The sequence below is a fragment of the Melanotaenia boesemani genome, chromosome 22, assembly GCF_017639745.1.
Source record: "Melanotaenia boesemani isolate fMelBoe1 chromosome 22, fMelBoe1.pri, whole genome shotgun sequence".
NCBI classification, from domain to species: Eukaryota; Metazoa; Chordata; class Actinopteri; order Atheriniformes; family Melanotaeniidae; genus Melanotaenia; species Melanotaenia boesemani.
This window is the reverse complement of record NC_055703.1, coordinates 16,055,459-16,073,851: the sequence shown is the minus strand read 5'-3', so window position 1 is coordinate 16,073,851 and position 18,393 is coordinate 16,055,459. Positions and strand designations below refer to the sequence as shown.

At 37.8% G+C, this 18,393-nt stretch overlaps 1 protein-coding gene across 1 annotated transcript; it reads left to right on the top strand.

Moving 5' to 3' along the window:
• Window positions 1–271: 271 nt before the first annotated feature.
• On the top strand, window positions 272–17,734 carry rab32a (RAB32a, member RAS oncogene family). The gene is made up of 3 exons (XM_041975814.1): window positions 272–703; window positions 11,662–11,939; window positions 16,513–17,734. The coding sequence occupies exons 1-3, from the start codon at window positions 490–492 to the stop codon at window positions 16,660–16,662; spliced, it is 642 nt and encodes a 213-aa protein (XP_041831748.1). The 5' UTR covers window positions 272–489; the 3' UTR covers window positions 16,663–17,734.
• The last annotated feature ends 659 nt before the right edge of the window (window positions 17,735–18,393 follow it).

The following is an 18,393-nucleotide window of genomic DNA, read 5'->3' as shown; positions in this document are numbered from 1 at the left end:
AAAATACAACAAAAGTTTGCATTATAATTTAATTTACACTTACACAATGATGCGCCTATCTTAGAAAATGGAATATTTATTTTTCCACAGTTTTTAAATTTTTTTTTCTTAATTCATAACAACATGGATTCAAATAACTTTTCAATTTTTCTTTTAAAATAATCCATCATACTGTACACACGACCAGTTACTGCATTCCCAGCAGCAGGAGGAGAAACTTGTCAAGCTTCCTCGACATTTCCGGGTCCTATGACTTATCAGGTGGTTGCTTTGTGGCAACGGGAGGAGGAGGAGGAAAGAAGAGCTTTAGAAAGTGGTAGAGGAGGGGATACGTACTTTTTTCTTTCTCCTTTTTTCTTTTTCTCTTTTTGTTTCATTTGGCCCTCAGCTCTCAAACCAGCCCGGACGTCCCCAACTCTTCAAAACGCACCTATATGAGCGAGGAAGCAGAAGTTGTCTGAGTTTTCACAAAAACTGTCAAGTCTCAGCATGGCCGGGGGCTCGGTGTCTGAGTGTAAGGAGTATTTATTCAAAGTGCTGGTGATCGGGGAATTAGGTGTCGGCAAAACCAGCATCATCAAACGTTATGTCCACCAGCTTTTTTCGCAGCACTACAGGGCGACGATCGGGGTCGACTTCGCACTTAAAGTCATCAACTGGGACAGCAAAACGCTGGTCAGGTTACAGCTGTGGGATATTGCAGGTAAAGAGACTTTTCAACCTCTTAATCAGTGTTACAAGACTGAATTAGACGGCTTGGGGCTTACTTTTGTGTGTCATACTGAGGAAGTTTCACTTTTACAGAAACAAAAAAAGTTAAAGGAGCTGTTTTGCTGCATGTTGACAATTTGATTAAATTGCGTAATGCATGACCACGCGGGTACTGACATTCAACAAGAGTTGCCAACAGGTTTAAAAAAATGTTTTAATTCCCTGTAGACACTTGAGAAGGGGGAATCCAGCAGAAAATACCGGTTCGTCACGTCTGCACGTTGGATTTTCCAGTGTGATGCCCACAGCTCATGATTATCAATGGAATGTAGGTCACGTTGTTATTACCGACCGAGCGCCGCCGCACCAAGTTCTTCTATCGAGGTTTTGTCATTTTTTTCTTAAAGAATTAACGGTTTATAGGCTTCTTAGGTGACCTTACTGGTGCTTTTTTTCTTCCCGTTGCGGTGTAACTGCAGGATTGTCCCTATCACATTATAAAATCCCTTTTTAATTAAAGTACCCTGAAAGAATTTCACTTTAGTGTAGTAACTTTTCCCCAGTGCTGCTAAACTTGGCACACAAGCAAACCTATGCATTCCAGCAGCTTGAGTAAGCAAGCCTAGTACAATTAGAGCAGAGTAAAAGATGGCAGCAGGCAGCTCAAACTCACTGATTTAACTTGGGAAACACAGAGCAGAGCAGCCTGGAGTGTGACAAGCTGGACAGATGGGTGAAGATGAGATGCAGACAAACCAGCAACTAACTTTTCTATCACCAGCGGTGGTCAAACTGACAGATAGAGGGATTCACTACAGTTCATTCAGCAGGTATGAGGGTGTGATGTCTGTGATGTCCCAGTCTCTATCTTTTTATGTCTGATCTGGTTGTCTTCACCAAAAATACATCAGCCATTAGGACTTGTGAAGTTCTTTGGTCACAGAGGCTCTGACAGATGTGCTGTAACTCATGAGGCTAATTTATGCTTCTTATCTTTATGTTTTGTGGAATGAGATCATGTGGTGTAAGGGCATGTGAATATGTGTGTGTGGCCTGTCATGGGAAAAGTAAACAGTTATATATGTGTAGCTATTTGCATGGGTAAATCTCTTTGGGTCTTTTTCTTTCTTTTGGTGTAATTATAATGAATTATTTATGTATTTTATAATACAGTAGACCATACAGTTTACAAATTAGGTGCATTCAATGAATATTTTTGGACCAAGCAGACATCTTGATATTCTCTGAAACAGTGCCTTGGGTTAAAAGTCATATAATAGATATTTTATTGACATTTTGCAGACAGAACCTGGGGTTGCATTTTAATTGCAAAGGCGTGGCAGGTGAAAGCTGCTACTGTTAACTCACTCACATCAAGAGCTGTTGAAGTTGTGTGGTGTCACAATACCAAGCTCTAACAACCTCCTATAGGTCTTCATGGAACAGCTTGTGGATGCATGTAAGTCTGGCCAGCTAGTTTTTACTTAAATAATGTTGTGTAAAGCTGTTTAGTCAGGATGCCTGGTTGTCACAAATCAATGTAAAGAGAGCCCTTTAGCATCAGTTTTCAGTGTGTCAGGCAGTTGTAAGTAAATTGTATTTCAAACTAAACCATGATCCTTTCCCAAACTTAAACATTTAGCTTATGTTACTCAACTTTACAAAGAAGCTTTGATTCTTAAACCTAACCAAGATCCTGTGTTGCTGAAACCAACTCAAAGGTTGACAATAAACTATACATCAAGACTGACTAAGAAAGAAACAGGTAATGGGGAAGTGAAAAACAGAAATAATACAAACTAATCTCAGTCTTGAGCTTCATGATTTTAATTCCTGTGACATATTGTTGTGTGACTCTAAGGGGTTTTGACAAAATGGCAACATTCAATGCACTGGGATTAAAACTGGTTGGTCTGGGAAAAGGCCAAAAATGGTCTTAAAAAAAACAAAGCAAAACAAAAAAAACACTTTGCAGTAATGAAAATCGGTATTTAAAGGTGAAAACCTGTTAACAAAACTCTCATTGTTTGGGAGGGGATGGTTTCATATGCTAACTTAGACTGATGACGTTTCCACTTATGTCAGATGTAATAAAAAATAAATAAAAAAAATAGGACTTTGTGTTTACTACACTGTCTTGGCAAAAAGTAAGTCACCACCTGGCTTTAACTAAGCAAATAGGTAGGAGCCTCTTATTGGATAATTACTGCATGGGCGATTGCCTTTCAGCTGGCAACAACTTATTTAACCCTAACTAATCCAATGAATAGCATCTCATTTCCTAAACAACCATGTTGAAAGACACATGGTCATGGGAAAGATGTTAATCTGTTTAAGAAGGGTCAAATCAGTGGCATGCCTCAAGCAGAGAAAACATCTAAGATGATTGTAGAAACTACTAAAATTAGGTGAAGAACTGTCCAACACATTAGTAAAAACTGTAAGGATAGTGGGAAATCATCGGTTTCGAGGAGGTAATGTTGTTGAATGATGGGGATACAGTAGATGATCACATAAATGTTTGGTGAAATCAAATCAGCAACAGAACTCTGGTTATGTTTAATAGGGAAAGTAAGAGAATTTCCACATTAACAATGTGATGGGAACTCAAGGGACTGGGATTGAACAGCTGTGCAGCCATTAGAAAACCACTAATTAGTGAGGCTAACCAGAGACAAAAGCTTCATTTTGCTAGGCAATGTAAAGATTGTTCTCTGGAGTAATGGAAGAAGGTCATGTGGTATGAGTCCAGATTTACCCTGTTCCAGAGTGATGGGAGCATCAGGGTAAGAAGAGAAGCAGATGAAGTGATGCAGCCATCATGCCTAGTGTCTACTGTACAAGCCTGTGGGAGCAGTGTTATGATCTTGGGTTGCTTCAGTTGGTCAGGTCTAAGTTCAGCAATATGTGCCCAAAGAATGAGGTCAGCTGATACCTGTATATACTGAATGTGCAGGTTATTCCATCCATAGATTTTTTTCTTTCCTGATGGCACAACCTTATTCCAAGATGACAATCCCAGGATTCATTGGGCTCAAATTGTGAAAGAGTGGTGGGAGCATGAGACATTATTTTCACACATGGATTGGTCACCACAGAGTCCAAACCTGAACCCCATTGTGAATCTTTGAGATGTGCTGGAGGAGGGTTTGTGCAGTTCTCAGACTCTCTCAACATCAGTACAAGATCTTGGGGAAAAATTAATGCATCATTGGACGGGAATAAATCTTGTGACATTGTAAAAGCTTATTGAAACAACACCACAGCGAATGCTACTGTTATCAAAGCTAAAGGCATTCTAATAAAATATTAGTGGTATTGTTCAGTTCAAAATGCTGACTGGCCAGCAGCAGCCAAAAACCTAAAAATCCTAAGATCCTAAGCAATAGGTAACCAACAATAAGACACATAGTCGAGATGGAAGTGATTGGATAAACTGCACTGTGTAGTAGTAGAAACATTTGGAAAGCCTGTATGATGGGGCAGTTTTAGCATGTGCAAGTGATTTAGCATGTGCCTCAGAGAATAGGGAGCATTTCTAGTACATTCTGTTCAGATTGTCTTAACCAAAAAGAGCTGTTATAGATTCTCATCTAGCTCTGACACTTGACTCTATCTTGAGTAAAATGCTGTGGTTTAAAACCACTGTGGTCTTATTTCAGTTTTTCAAAAAGTATGAAATAGAGCTTGCATGCCCATGAAGATTTTTTTTTCTCCAGACTTCTTATGTTGATACCTTTTTTTTTTCTGTCTGGACGGAACTGACCTGACAGACTCAGAGCATCACAGATTTAAAAAGAAGTTATGTTTTATTCATGTTTCTATACTCTAGAAAGAAAAAAAAAAAAGCTTCGCCTTTAGATATTTCTATTCTTTTTTTTCCCTCCTCAGTCAAACAAACCTCATATGCTGAGACAGATCAGGACAGATGGTTGGAGGACTGCTGTTTTTTATCTTTGTTCTATTGCTCATAGCAATGATACAAAAGGGGTTGAACATTTGGGTGTTGGGTAGGTCGTCACAACATCTTGTACGCTTGTCAAAAACTGATTGGCAGTAGACTGGTGTAGAATACCCCCCCCCCTCCCCCCCCCAGCCCCCAGCCCACCCCACTGTCACTCAGGCCCTGGCAACACAAGCTCAGTGTGCAGGGGCATCTGTGACTGAATGCCAGAGTGGGCCGTCTGCCTGTCACCGCCAGACAACGCTTGATCTGAGGATCTGCGAGGGTAAATAAAACACTGACACACACAAGCACACACACACACACACACTTGGAAAGCCTGATATTATTCATCGAGACAAGGGAGCACTGGCATATATTTAGGGTAGAGGGGGGGGCGAACATTTTCTGTTTACATATTCTTCGACCAGAACATTTGGGGTTAGATGACACAGATGCTAATCTAAATTGTTCACACCTACACAAAAGCTGGGCCTAAGGGCATTCTGAGGATAAAATAAGTAACGAAATGTGGGTGGAAGAGAGAAAGCTTGAGGTATATTTGCCAAGTCATTAAGGCCATTAATGAGTGGCCTTCAAGCCATTTGATCATGCAGAAAAAGAGGGATTATCATCTTGGCTACAGTGCAAGCAATTTAAAAGTTACGTAGCCTTTTTTACTAACTTCAGTCGTGATTACAGTCTGGGGGGGAATGATAGTAATCAGAGGCTTGTGTAAGATGGAGGAGGTCGGCGTGAAGCTTGTAGGCTTTCCTCCCATTTTCACCCAGAATTGCTACTCTCTTGTGGAGTTTTCTATGCTCTTGGACAGGATGATTACTCTCATGGTATAAAGTCAGGGAAGCCTGCATCTTGCAGAGTTAAAACACATGTCCAGGGGCAGAAAGTTCACAAACCCTTTGGGCAACATGTTTTCATGACCCTTCCTAACCCCTGAGACATGGCCCTCTGTACAACCAGACCTCTCATCACCTGATCTGAATTCACGCCATGATCTACTGTCCTGTGTAGAGCATAATCTCTACACTGTACCTTAATGGCAACTTTAGGAGGCACACAAACTTGTGTTTTGCAGTAAACATAAAATGGTATATGTCATTATATGTTCTCTGTGAACCCTATGGCCTTGGACACCATTCTGAGGTCTTCACTGGGGTTCAGTGCAAAGATGTCTTCGCTTCTTTTTAGGTATTTATAATTAATCCTGAACCAACATCATCAGTGTCTACTTTAACAGCCTTACTGCTACAGTAGTTATCTGATGAAATCTCTCCCTAAGCTCATTGTCTTTGATCAAGGAGAAGGATCTTTGAGAACTTTGGCCTGTTTCAGGTAAGAGTGCAGAGTGTGTCATGTGGTATCGTAGGCTGCGCATGTTTAAAGGCTTTGCCTTATTTCCTTTGAACAGATTTTTTTTTGCTATAAATGTGCTATATAAACCCATATAAACGCCCTAAAATAAAGAAATGACTCAATTATATCCCTTTAAATGAAGGGCTCATGTGGCAATTACAAAACTAATGAGATGGTTGCTGATTAATTGTGTTGACTAATTGATTTACCTCTTTAAATTTGTTCTCTGTGAACCAGAGTGGTACAAAATCAATGCGAATTAGCTCCTTTTGCTAATGATGCCTTTGCATACTAAATATGGCTCTGAGACTATTTCCAGCTGACATCTTGAAGCATAAGGAATCAGCCAGATTGGACAAACATAAACTTACTGAAACAAGAAAAGGCGTCAACATTGCAGTCATCTTATTGTTTGCCCACCAATTATTGTGGGAACATAAACTGCCTCCTACTTTTCTTTCCTTTTCTCTCCATCTGCTCCTTCCTCACTGTTGAGACTCAGACTTTTGCCCTCACTGTCAGCCTTGAGGTCACAAAGTTATCTCTCATGTTTGCGCTGCATGACTTTTCGTGTTCAGCTGACTGACTGGAACCTCTTGAGTCAAACCTCTCAGCTTTTGTCAAGAGTGTGTCTTCATTAGTTGATGAGTTTATCAGTGACAGCTCAGAACAGCAAATGCTTTTCATTCAGGAAAGTTTAAGGAAAGTTTCTTTATTTTTACTTCAAACTTAACATGGCTAAATAAACTTACAACAAATAGATGCCATAGTACAGATAAACTGCTTAGCCAATGACGACACGCTCCGATAAAAGCAAAAATCACCTACACGAAATAAGAAATAAGAAATAATTGTGCGATTTCAGCCTAGTCTTAAAGGTTTAAGTGTCTGCTAAGGTAAAAAAAATATATATATAAATTTAGCAGTTACTCATGAAATAAAGCATGTTAGTGAGGAAGTGCAACATATCCATCCCACTTCCTAATTTAGGATTAAGATAAAAGAAAGAAGAGAAAAAAAAACACTCATTGCCTGTTGTTTCACAGATTCCCAAAAGTCTTGTTATAATTTTACCCGATATCATGCAACAACTTTAATCCATCAACCCTGTGTCTGGGCTTTGCATTGAACAGCTGTCACCAACCTTTTGGTTGGAGGTTAAGGAAAATGAGGGCAATACCGCTTACAGGTCTGGGATTTTCCCCTCAATTCAAAGTCTGTTCAGTGTTAAAGTAATCTGTAGTAAGTCATTCCTCACATGGTGCTCAGAGGAATTTGAACGTGCCAGTCATGTGTTCCTCACAGTCTCTCCTTGGAAAGTTGTGCTGAAGACTACTTCAAAGACAGACAGGCCCCTGTGTTGTCTTTGTCATATTAGTGTTGTAGGGAGGGAAAACAGGCGGGTGGGGGGGGGGTCACAGCCTCTAGCCTCCTAACAGACTACTGCTTTGCTGCTGCAATGTCTAGCTTGGACAGTTTCTATGGTAACCCACCCACAGGAGAATGTACGACCATAAAGGAAACTGGGGTTGCTAGGTCTGTGGATAATGATGAAACTTGGCTTTTTCTGTTTGTCCCACACAGCAAACAGAGATGATACAGTGGCTGTAACTGAACGGTTATCATCAAGTCGTTCTGCAAGCGACTGTTTTGATGTGCTTGTTACCAGGGAGCCTAATTGTGCTTGAAGTTGTGCACTGGTATTCCTAAGCTTTGTAGACTAAACTGAAATATCCCCCTTTTTTTAAAGCCCTTGAAATTCCACCATAGTTCCATGTCTTTAGGTTTAGACGTATGCTTCTCTTTAGTTTGCAGGCAGTTGCCTCGTGTTGTGCGTTTGACGCAGCAGCAGAGGTCTTTGTTCTTTCCTGCAGTCTCATGCTCCTCTGTGGCATTCACTGAGTAAATACTCGATTGTTCATGCAGCTCAGTCCATTCCCGTGTTTTATACTGATTGGGTTAGCAGCATATGACACTCATTATTGCTTTCAGTATAATTTTATTTGTTCGTTATGCAGAAAAACAAATCTACTTCAGATGTGCTTTTACTTTTGCTGTATTAGAATGAAATATTACAGACTATGAACGCAATGGACCAAGAAAAAACTAAACTGGAGAAGAATAAAGGAAATTAGCATGTTTAACAGTTATGTTAATTTGCTTATCTGTGAGCGGTGGGAATTGCAGTATCACTAGAGCTGAGCTTGCTTCATGACTCTCGCCTTCTGACCAGTTCTCTGTTCTGAAAGCCGACTGTTTTCTTGACAAAACATCCAATTCACTAAGCATAAGCAGGAGGGCAAAAGAAGTGCAAAGGCTTGGCTTAACTATTATATATCTATTTAGGGAATTAAACAGATAAACATTCGGAGCAGATATAGCTTGATGTTTGGCTGTTAGATGCTAATAACATAAAGCAGGTTGTGGACAAAAAGGGAAGTGGAGCTGAAACAATAAGTTGATTGACCTCAAACGTTCAAAACTTTAACAACTAGTTCCAGTTTTTTAAATATTAGTTTGTTTGATACTAATAAAAAATAAAAATTAAATCATCAAGAGTAAAGATAGAAATTTAGTGTTTTTCTTTCTTTTTTTTTTTTAAATAAATTGTTAAACAGATGAATAAATTGTTTTAGTGCAAGAAGGGGAATCAATATAGGAAGAATTTAAATGAGATACCCCTTATTTAATTTTAATAACTTCTTTGGGAAACTACTGTGCTTTATCAAGCCCAAAATAACTGGTTAAAGTGTATATTTAGTTTGCAAAACTATAACATTTAATGTTGAATCTTTCTCATCTAGCCGATTGTATCCCAGGAATAGTTTTATGCGATCCAACTAGTGAGTCTCATTGTCAAGTGTTAAAATAGTCTTGTCACATCCTTTTTAGTCTTCAAAAATAAATGAACCACCAGGCTTACTCATGCATATATGTGTGTCTTTGCAAAACAGGGATCAGAACTTAGGAATTAGAGTTATGTTGATTATAGAGCATGCGGCACACACCAACATGATTTTTAACAACACTGTGGAACAATCCTGCAGCTTTGTACTTTATGAAAGAACAGTCTTGCCCTTCTTGCTATGCTCTTTGCTTAAGATTGCTTCTCTTTCATTTTGTTGAATAGACTAGATTGAATTTACAGTTCTGAAACCATTTGAAAAAGAGCCTCCTTTCTGGCAGAATTATTGTGCTTAACTTGATGCGTTAAAATGAATAGAAGTGCCTTGAAAATTACGAGGTCCTTATCTCTGTACATATGGTGCCCTGGCCTGCACTCTTCTGGGCATTTTAGCTGCACAAGGCCTGAAAATGAAATCCTTATTTCAGTCCATCGGCTCTTTATCCCACTGTGTCGTGTCTCTGGTGAATTCACCTGGGGTTATATCTACTAAAATTAGACTCTCAATTATGAGCAATTACCGTCAGGCCTGTGGGCCCCATAGTGTATTCGCTCTCTCGCTCACACCCGCACTGCGCCACGCCACTCCAGTTCCTTGCGCGGTTGGATAGGCACCTACAGTAAAGTGAAAGTATGCTGCAAGAAGTGGTGCTCATACTTCCTCAATCTTTGTCTTAGTTCATTTTACTACTTTGTGACGAAGTTGTAGTAAAACCTTATAAATGTCTTTTACATTGTATAATGACACTTGCCTTGTAGGTTTTCCTAAACTGGAGCAGCGCTGCATACATATGTGCTAAATCCATCACATGCTTCCATAAGTCATTGGAGGCCTGCTGCTGTAATTGCATGGACTTAATCTAATCAGTACCATGCTGCAGGAATAAATGCACAAGAAATGCACAAAAAAAGAAAAAGCCGATAGCTCTGTTTAAAATCAAAACACAAGATTGTAATCGGGTGTCATAAGATCAGCAGGGTGCTGCTTTAGTTACGGTCTCATCAGAACACAAAAATAAACCTACAATGGTAGTTGCAAAGTCAGCATTCTGTATGTTTATAGACATGCAAAGCTCTTTTATGTGTCTTTTAATGATGAACATACCGTACATCTGTTCAGTGTTCTGAACTGAGTTGTCATAGTGATGATGGCACACAACACATCAGAAACAGGAAACAGGCTTGGAAGCTTAAGCAAGATTTTTGTTGCATGATAAACAGTTTTTATATGAAGAGAAAGTAGCTGCCATGATCCAACTTTTTAAGTGAAACAGCTTTAGTTGTAGCAGCTTTTCTGCAAGATGGCCAGACTCAATTTCTGGCATTATCAAAATTTTGTTCCAAGGTCTCTTTTAAACTCGCCAACCATGCAGTGTAGGACTGCACGCAAGGATAGTGCCATGATTCTTTTTCTTTCACAGTGGTCACTTTTCATGTGGGACAGCTCAAACTCACACACTGCATACTTGGCATTAGTCAAAGCTTGTTATTGTGACAATGTTTTTGCCTTGGATTTTATTTCACAGTGGACCTGTACAACATTTTAGTGTTGTGAATTTGCACGCTGCAGAAAACATCCAAGCAATCCATGCATAAGCAGTTTTATTCTGTTCTGATTCGATTTTCTATTAATGCAAACAATCCCATGAAAAGACCCAAACCAGGAATGATCGGAATCCTTCGGCAACCTAAAGGCTGATTTGATTTTTCCCTAAGTTAACTCAGGGTGTGACTTTCCTTCAATAAAGTGATCAAGTACTCCAGTTGATGCAGATTAATCCAGTGGGATCAGAGGCAGAGTTCAGTGCATTTTTTGTGATTAAAAAATTCAAAAAAATGTGATGTCAGTCGTATGTTACGTTGCTTAAAGGAGTTGAACTTTAACTGCTGATCATGGATTCACTTCCCCCAACTGAGTTACTGTTCTAAACGCCTCACTGAGCGCTGAAATGTGGGCAGAGTTACATTAGAATGTTGTTCCTGAAATTATTTTCTCACTCCTGAGCATATTTCCTCATTAATGTTTCATGTTTAAATGTACAAATTTAAGCATAGGAATTTTCAGTAAAGTTTAAACTAGCTGTGTTTCATGTTATTAAAAATTATGTGTATCTGTGATCCGTTTTCTGGTTGCATCTAAGTGCATTAAACAAGGCTAATAACAATAGTTGATTTAGTGCGTCAGTGTTAGTAAAATAGTGAGACGGATTCTCCTCACTGACTGCTTAGCCTTTAGAAAATTGGTTTGAATTTGAGAAAGTGGTCCATTTGTGTTTATCAACAATGCTCTGATTGATTGTGACATACCATACACCATTTATAATCCCCCTTGTTTTACGTTTATGAAACACCATCTCAGATTTTCTTACAGAATGGCTACAGAGAATGGTGTTATTATTTTGTCAGATTACTTCTACCGCTCACTAGGTGGAGATTAGGCCCGTGGAAAATGAGGGGAAAGTAGGCTGAGCAAGAATCATCTTTTCCTTCATCATTTTTTCAGGGAGGAATTGTACTGTTCTCACAGAGTTGTGACAAAGTGGAGAAAGGAATGTGAATAGAAAATCTAATATCTAAATATTTAGTATTATTCATAAGTCACTGCTTCTGCAAGATTTATCACACTCGCGTTATATAAAGTTTTTAAACAATCCTAAACTTATGAGAATCCTCTAGCTTTCGGCGCCATTGTTCAATATTCCATTAAGTTATCTTTTCATCTCTCCAGGTCAGGAACGATTTGGGAACATGACGCGGGTGTACTACAAAGAGGCTGTTGGGGCATTTGTTGTGTTTGATGTGACGAGAGGCGCCACGTTTGAAGCCGTGTCTAAGTGGAAACACGATCTGGACAGTAAGGTGAAGCTGGCTAATGGCAGCCCCATCCCCTCTGTGCTGCTTGCCAATAAATGTGACCAGAAGAAAGAAATCTCCAACAACACAGCCCTAATGGACAATTTCTGCAAAGAGACTGGCTTCTTGGGCTGGTTTGAAACCTCAGCTAAGGTGAGTATTTGGCACTTTATATAGATACAGGACATGCATCATGTGTAAAGCTGTTATATTCTATGAAAAATGTTGACTTTTAGGAATATTTTGAACAAGAATGCTTCAGATTCTCTCTGAAACAGTTAATATTAGTAATGAATATATGTTTAGGACAATGACTGGCGTAAGATATTTACAAAGATCTTGAAATATTAGAAATAAATTATTGCATTGTACAAAACAAACAAGAACCTTTTATTAGCTCTGAAGCACAGGGGTGGAATATTATGGTTTGGAGTTGCTTCAGTCACTCAAGAAATAGGAAACTTGTAGCTGTTTATTTTAAGTACAGCGCTTAAAGTCTGGGGTTATAAACCACTCGGTTCTTCAAAGTCCTTTACAGTGTGTTTCACTTGTTCACAAAAATATGTGTTCTACCTCTAATTCTGTATTTTTGCATTTCATATATGGAATATGCAGGGCTTTTTCTTTCTTTCTTTCTTTTTCATCTGTATACCAGGTTAATTTTGTTCATTGTGAGTTGGATCAGATTTAAATTTGCGTAAAGAATTCGAAATAGACATTATATGTAAGTAAGTGGCAAAAGACTATGCAGAATTTAGAAAAACGCAGATGGGAAGTAGAGCTAAAAGCTTATATTACTTTTAGCATCTGCAGCCGTCATCTGTAAACCCTGTTTTGAAGCTGACAAGACACTTAATGTAAAAAAACGTAAAAAAAAGTTTTAGACTATGTGATTTATTTACTTGTTGAATGACTCATTTCGTTTTTACTTACATTCCTCTCTTCATGTGTTTAACAGTCTTCTCTTTGATATATTTTCTCTATTTGATGTCTATATTTTTGTTCTAGTGTTTTTGCACTTTAAACCAGGCAACATCAGCATGAAATTACCAATGTTAGTTTGTAATGATGGTGGAATTTATATATGAAAATTTATTTCAAGGCTAAAAATAGTTTGATTTAAAGTACTCTGTGTCATTATCAGACGTGATTAGGGCTGGTCTCAAATCTTATTTCACACATGAATGTGACTTGTGTTTGCTACAAATCAGATGTGGTGAGAGCTTTATAAATGCCCACTTAGCCAACTAAAAATAAAAATTGAGTATTTAGATATGTTACCATTTTCTGAATGGCTTATTCACTTCCCTTGGTGGACATGACATCCTCAGATGTTTTCCGGCAGGGAAGCTCAGCCTCTTCTGAATGGTGCAATCCGACTGTGGTTATTGTGAAATTGTCAAATGTTGCAAAGGTTTAGTCAGAGTTTCAGTAGTTAGTGTTTCTGATCCGATATCGAGTATTAAGAATGAGGATTTGTAGATAAATAACTACCAATATGAACAAAGTGGAAACTGAGGCTAAAGGTACAATATGCATTATCAAATATACAGATATTATTTAAAAATTGTAAAAATTATGCAACTTGTGCTTATGCAATTTTTGCACAAAATCTTGTAAAATATCTGTTAAGCAGCTGAGTTCATAGTGTGTCACGTGACATGGATTTGTGAGGATAGGAGGATAAGGCTTTGAGGGATTTTTTTTTCTTTTTTGCCAAGTAGTTCATAAGTTTGGTCTTGCCTTTTCATTGTGTTTCATACTGTGCTTTTTCTTGTAAGTAGAATTCAGCAAATTTGCAGCCTTTCACCCCTGAAATATTTTAGTTTGGATATTGATAGAAAATCAGCCAATATGTTACAAGCTTATCTTGAGCTTGTAAATTTCTTGTCTATTTAAATGAGCTTATACACAGTAGTTGGAGCCATTCTATAACATACAGTACATTTGGAATTACCTAAAAAAAAGTCTTGTAATACTGAAGTAAGATGGTAATGGTATTGATAGTTATCAAACCATCTAGCTGATGGATACTATGAATTAAATTTAGAGCTACTTTGTTGAGATTGTAGAACCTGATAGAAGTGCAATCATTAGTGCAATACTCCACCAACCAAGCATGTCCAGACAGAAGCCTTTTCTTATAAAAAGCTATATGACTGCCAGCTGGGAACTTCCCAAAAGGCACCTGATTGACTTTCAATCTACAAAAAGCAAAATCCCCTGATCTAATAAAATACAGATTGAACTAGTTGGGCACAATTCCAATTGTGTGTGTGTTGGGAAGCAGAAGTATCAGCCCACTTTTACCATACGGTCATGACAAGATGACGGCAGGTTCTTGATGTTGGGATATTTTTTTTAAAATCCTGAATGAAAACCTTCCTCAGAAGATCTCCGGCTGGAAAAGGTTTTATATTTTTACAATTTCAAGAAAGACTTGCACCCAGTCACCAACAAGGTTTAGGTGGTACTTCAAACAAAACTGATTGATGAAAATGATTCCTCAGACCAGACCTCCTCCTGATGCTCAGGTCAGCATGGGCAAGTTAGACCAGTTTGTGACTGTGTTACATGAAAAACTGGGATTTACTGTTTGTTAAAACTTATTTTTTATCAGAATCAGGAGAATCCTTTTTCAACTGTTTGATCTTTTGGATCAGACAACCTGCTCTAGTCTTAACTTTTTTTTTCAGTCACTGTTCATTCATTTATTTTCTGTGATCATTTACTTAAAAAAATGGCCATTTCTGCATATCAAATGTTCATGTCCTGACTTTTAAAAATCCAGGAAATATCTGTTTATTAACTATCAATGTTTTCCCATCACTTTTTTTTTCTTCTTTTTTTGCTGAGGCCTTTCTGGGTCCAAAAACCAGTAAACATGTTAAACTATAAGCATCCATTGTTACACTTTAATGTTAAGGAATGGTTTTATGTGTTTGAAATAAGTTGACTTTATGATCTAATTCTGAAAAACTCTGGGTCCTGGAGCTGTATCATGTGAAGTGTGTGGGTGTGTGTAATGAGTGCAAAGCCATTTCCTCTCTGAGTGCAATAAAGTCTTGCTATGTGTGCCTGTCACGCTAGTGTGGAACTCAGTCCACTACAACCTGTGATGGGAATTCCCTCAAGGAGTACCAAACCTACTTTTTGTTTCAGACTACAAAGCAAGTTGTTTCATTTGAAGCCATAAAGGAGAGTAATGTGCAACCTGCTTTGAACATATATTTTTTTCATTTAAGTTATTTAGGTTATATGATGCTTTTGATACAGGGATTTGACAAAATAAATCAAATGCATAGTTAATTGGAAAGTGTTTAATCCACTTTTCAGGCAGAACCTGATCTAGTTCTTTAGAGATGATGTTTGAGGGGACGTGGGCTTCTACCTCCTGCTTTAAACCATACTAAAAATGGTAGATTGTGGTAAGACCTGGAGATTGCAGTGATTACAGCTATGCTGTTCTTTGTCAATTTTTAACTATTTTGCCCTGTTAAAAAGTTTATTATCATCTGGGAAGATGCCATTATTGGTAAAACAACTAGCCGGCCAAAATGGACAAAAATGCTATATAAAGTAAACATAAAACACCATCCAGTACTGATTACTGGAATGTAACAATTCTTCTATCTATAGCTACTCAGATGGCCACGGAAAAGCCTTTATATTTCACGGTTGGGATCGTGTAATGTAACTGTAATATTTTAGATGTTCTCTACACACAAGTTTGTCCTGAAGAAGGAAACAGTGTGAGGCATGGTTTGTTGGAGATAACATTCTTTAACTGGCCATAGTCCAGCTTTTTTGGTCTTTGTACCATATTATGTGTTGTCCAGCATTGATGGAGGGGGGAGGAGAATAACTTTACCTCTTTCTGTGGTATCTATCCATATTGGGCTTGATTGTGTTAGTTGATACTTGGATGGCAAGATGTTTAGCTCTGCAGTCACTTGTTGCTGTAGTTATATAATTTCTTTACACAATTCTTACTAACTTTTCTTTGGACTTCAGTTGCACTTCCCAAGTTTTATTTATTTATTTATTTGCAAAGATGACTGGGGCTGCTTTTCTCTCTAAACAGCTTTTCTTCTCTAGTTTTTGTTATTGATACTTCAACTGTTTGTGTTCCAACAATTTGGCCTGTTTGGAAGTCGGGAAGGTCACGCTTCTTGAAATATATATGGTGATGCACATTTAAAAGCAAAATGTCTTTGTTGGCGCATAAAGTGAATGTCTGCAGTACATAACAAATTCATGCACAATTATTATGTCGTGCTTAACCATGCTGCCTTTCCAGTGCAGCAGACATGAAGTGGACAGATTATAAAATTTTAGTAACACTTGACCGTGACTTGAGTAATCGATGTAATACAGTGAAGGGAACAGAGAATATTTGGCTATTATGGCTTTTTTGAGAGTAGCAGCCTATTTTTTTGTCTTATTTCTTAAAGTTTCATATTTTTTTTAATATTTATATATGTTTAGAATAGCCCTATAGTTTCTGTGTTCGTAAGCAGTATTTTCATTTCTTGTTGTGTCATATGTTTGGGGCAAATTGTGGCTGTTCTTTGGTCCTGGCTGGCAGCACACAAGCTCTTTTAATACGCTGGTTTTAACATTTGTATAAGGTGAACTTCTGAGGAAGCTCAGAAAAGAAGTAGTGAAACTGGTACAATTTTCTTCTTATCACCTCTCTGACATAACTGTTTTAATACTTTCATAGGACAACATCAATGTGGATGAGGCAGCACGTTTCCTGGTAGAGAATATCTTGGCTAACGACAAAGGTTTGCCATATGAGGAGAGCAATGGAGACCGGATCAAACTGGACCAGGAGACTGTGGCTGCTGAGAGCAAGTCAGGCTGTTGCTAACATTCAATCCACTCACATTAGCCATCCTCCTCCCTTTGGCCGGGTCTAGTGAGTTCACCCAGCCTGTGGCTCCAGTTCTCTGTTGCACCCTCGAAGAGGAACATGTCTTTTTTCTTTTTTTTTTTTCCTCTTTATTTTGGGTCTTCAAAACGCCAGGAATTTCTCTCTGCACTGATACCCACTTGGTTTGAGAATACAAGTTCCTCATTACCCCCTTTTATTTTCACTGTGCTGTTTCAGGATCTTTTTGTTGTCTTTGTTTTATAATAAACCCTTACTATTGGTAATCCTGTGCCTGAGAAGGATGCAAACAAAGCAGAAAGTTAAGAAACGCAAGCTCAAAAACAATCCTGTAGCCTTTTTTATTGTCATTTTAGTTTATTTTCTACCAATATCATTCCATGTATGTTGATGTCATTTTGTCATCCAACTGTTATCTGTAAAACAAGATATTTTAATGTGTTTCTGAAGGCTGTCTTCAGTTAACATAATGTACATTATAACATCCTTTAAATATTAAATTTACAACATGCCTATACTGTTTGTCCTTAACTGTTCTCATGTTAGACTACTGTTAGTAAATAGGTAAATAGGCATCACAGTCAATGTTATGATTTCTGTAATTGCTTATAAGATTTATATTTTTCCCCCTATTTCCTATGAATTAATGTGCCATAACAGTTTATTCTCTTTTTTTTCTTTTATAAATTGCTGGGTCATATTTTCACTCTTCTTACAAACACTTTCACGATTACAGTTTATAATGACTGTATTCAATTTAAAAAAGAAAAGAAAAAGAACACTGATGGTTCTGAATGAGACACTGACAAACCTTTGTTGCTGTGTTTTCACAGGTATAATAGTGTAAATCTATAGTATGTACGTTTGAAATGTTTTGCATCATGCATTATATAATTGGTGTGGCATAACGGAATCAGAGGACTACACATTTTTTCTACATTGGGATGGTAATCTGTTGAAGTGTTGATAAAATGCAGAGGATGTTTTAAACATGTTTACATGTAAAAATACATTAAATCTTCAAGACCGAAATAGAATAAACATTTTAACAGATTTCTCCCGTCTACCTGTGATTACACTGTCTCTTTATGTCTATGTGTATGTCTGTGCCTATATTACAGTTCATTGTCAAGCAACATGTTTTTGATCGCACTATTTCACTGTTTATTTGTTTACAGATGTATTTTCCTGGCACATATACAGTAGATATCATGGGTCAGGCAGAGATAAGCCGAGCAAGTATTTTTCTTATTAATGAAATTCTAGTCAGCTTTACAAGCAGCAATGCCCAGCTTAAAATGTTAGAATTTGGATTTTAACAGTTCAAATTGCTTAGCCTCTGCAGAACTCTTAAAACTCAAAGTGAAAGCAAAAATGTGCTTTATGCTTGCTAGATGTCTAAAACTGCAGATGAAAAAAAATAGCTAACTCTGGTACATCTACTGTGACTTTTTAATATCTCTGTCAAACCATTAAATAAAACACTGTCATTAGGGGGTTTTGTATTTACCTTGAAGCAGTCATCTAACTCAAAGCACAAAGGGCTATAGATGAAGTTGTACGTGTTAATAGAACACACATTGAAAGTCCTCTCATGTGACTCCACTACAAATATGTGGTAATCGTCAGGAATGGTGTTCAAAAGAAGGATAAACAATTTATTGTGGAGTCAGTTTTAATATAAAGCAGTTAGACCAGATATTTGACCGA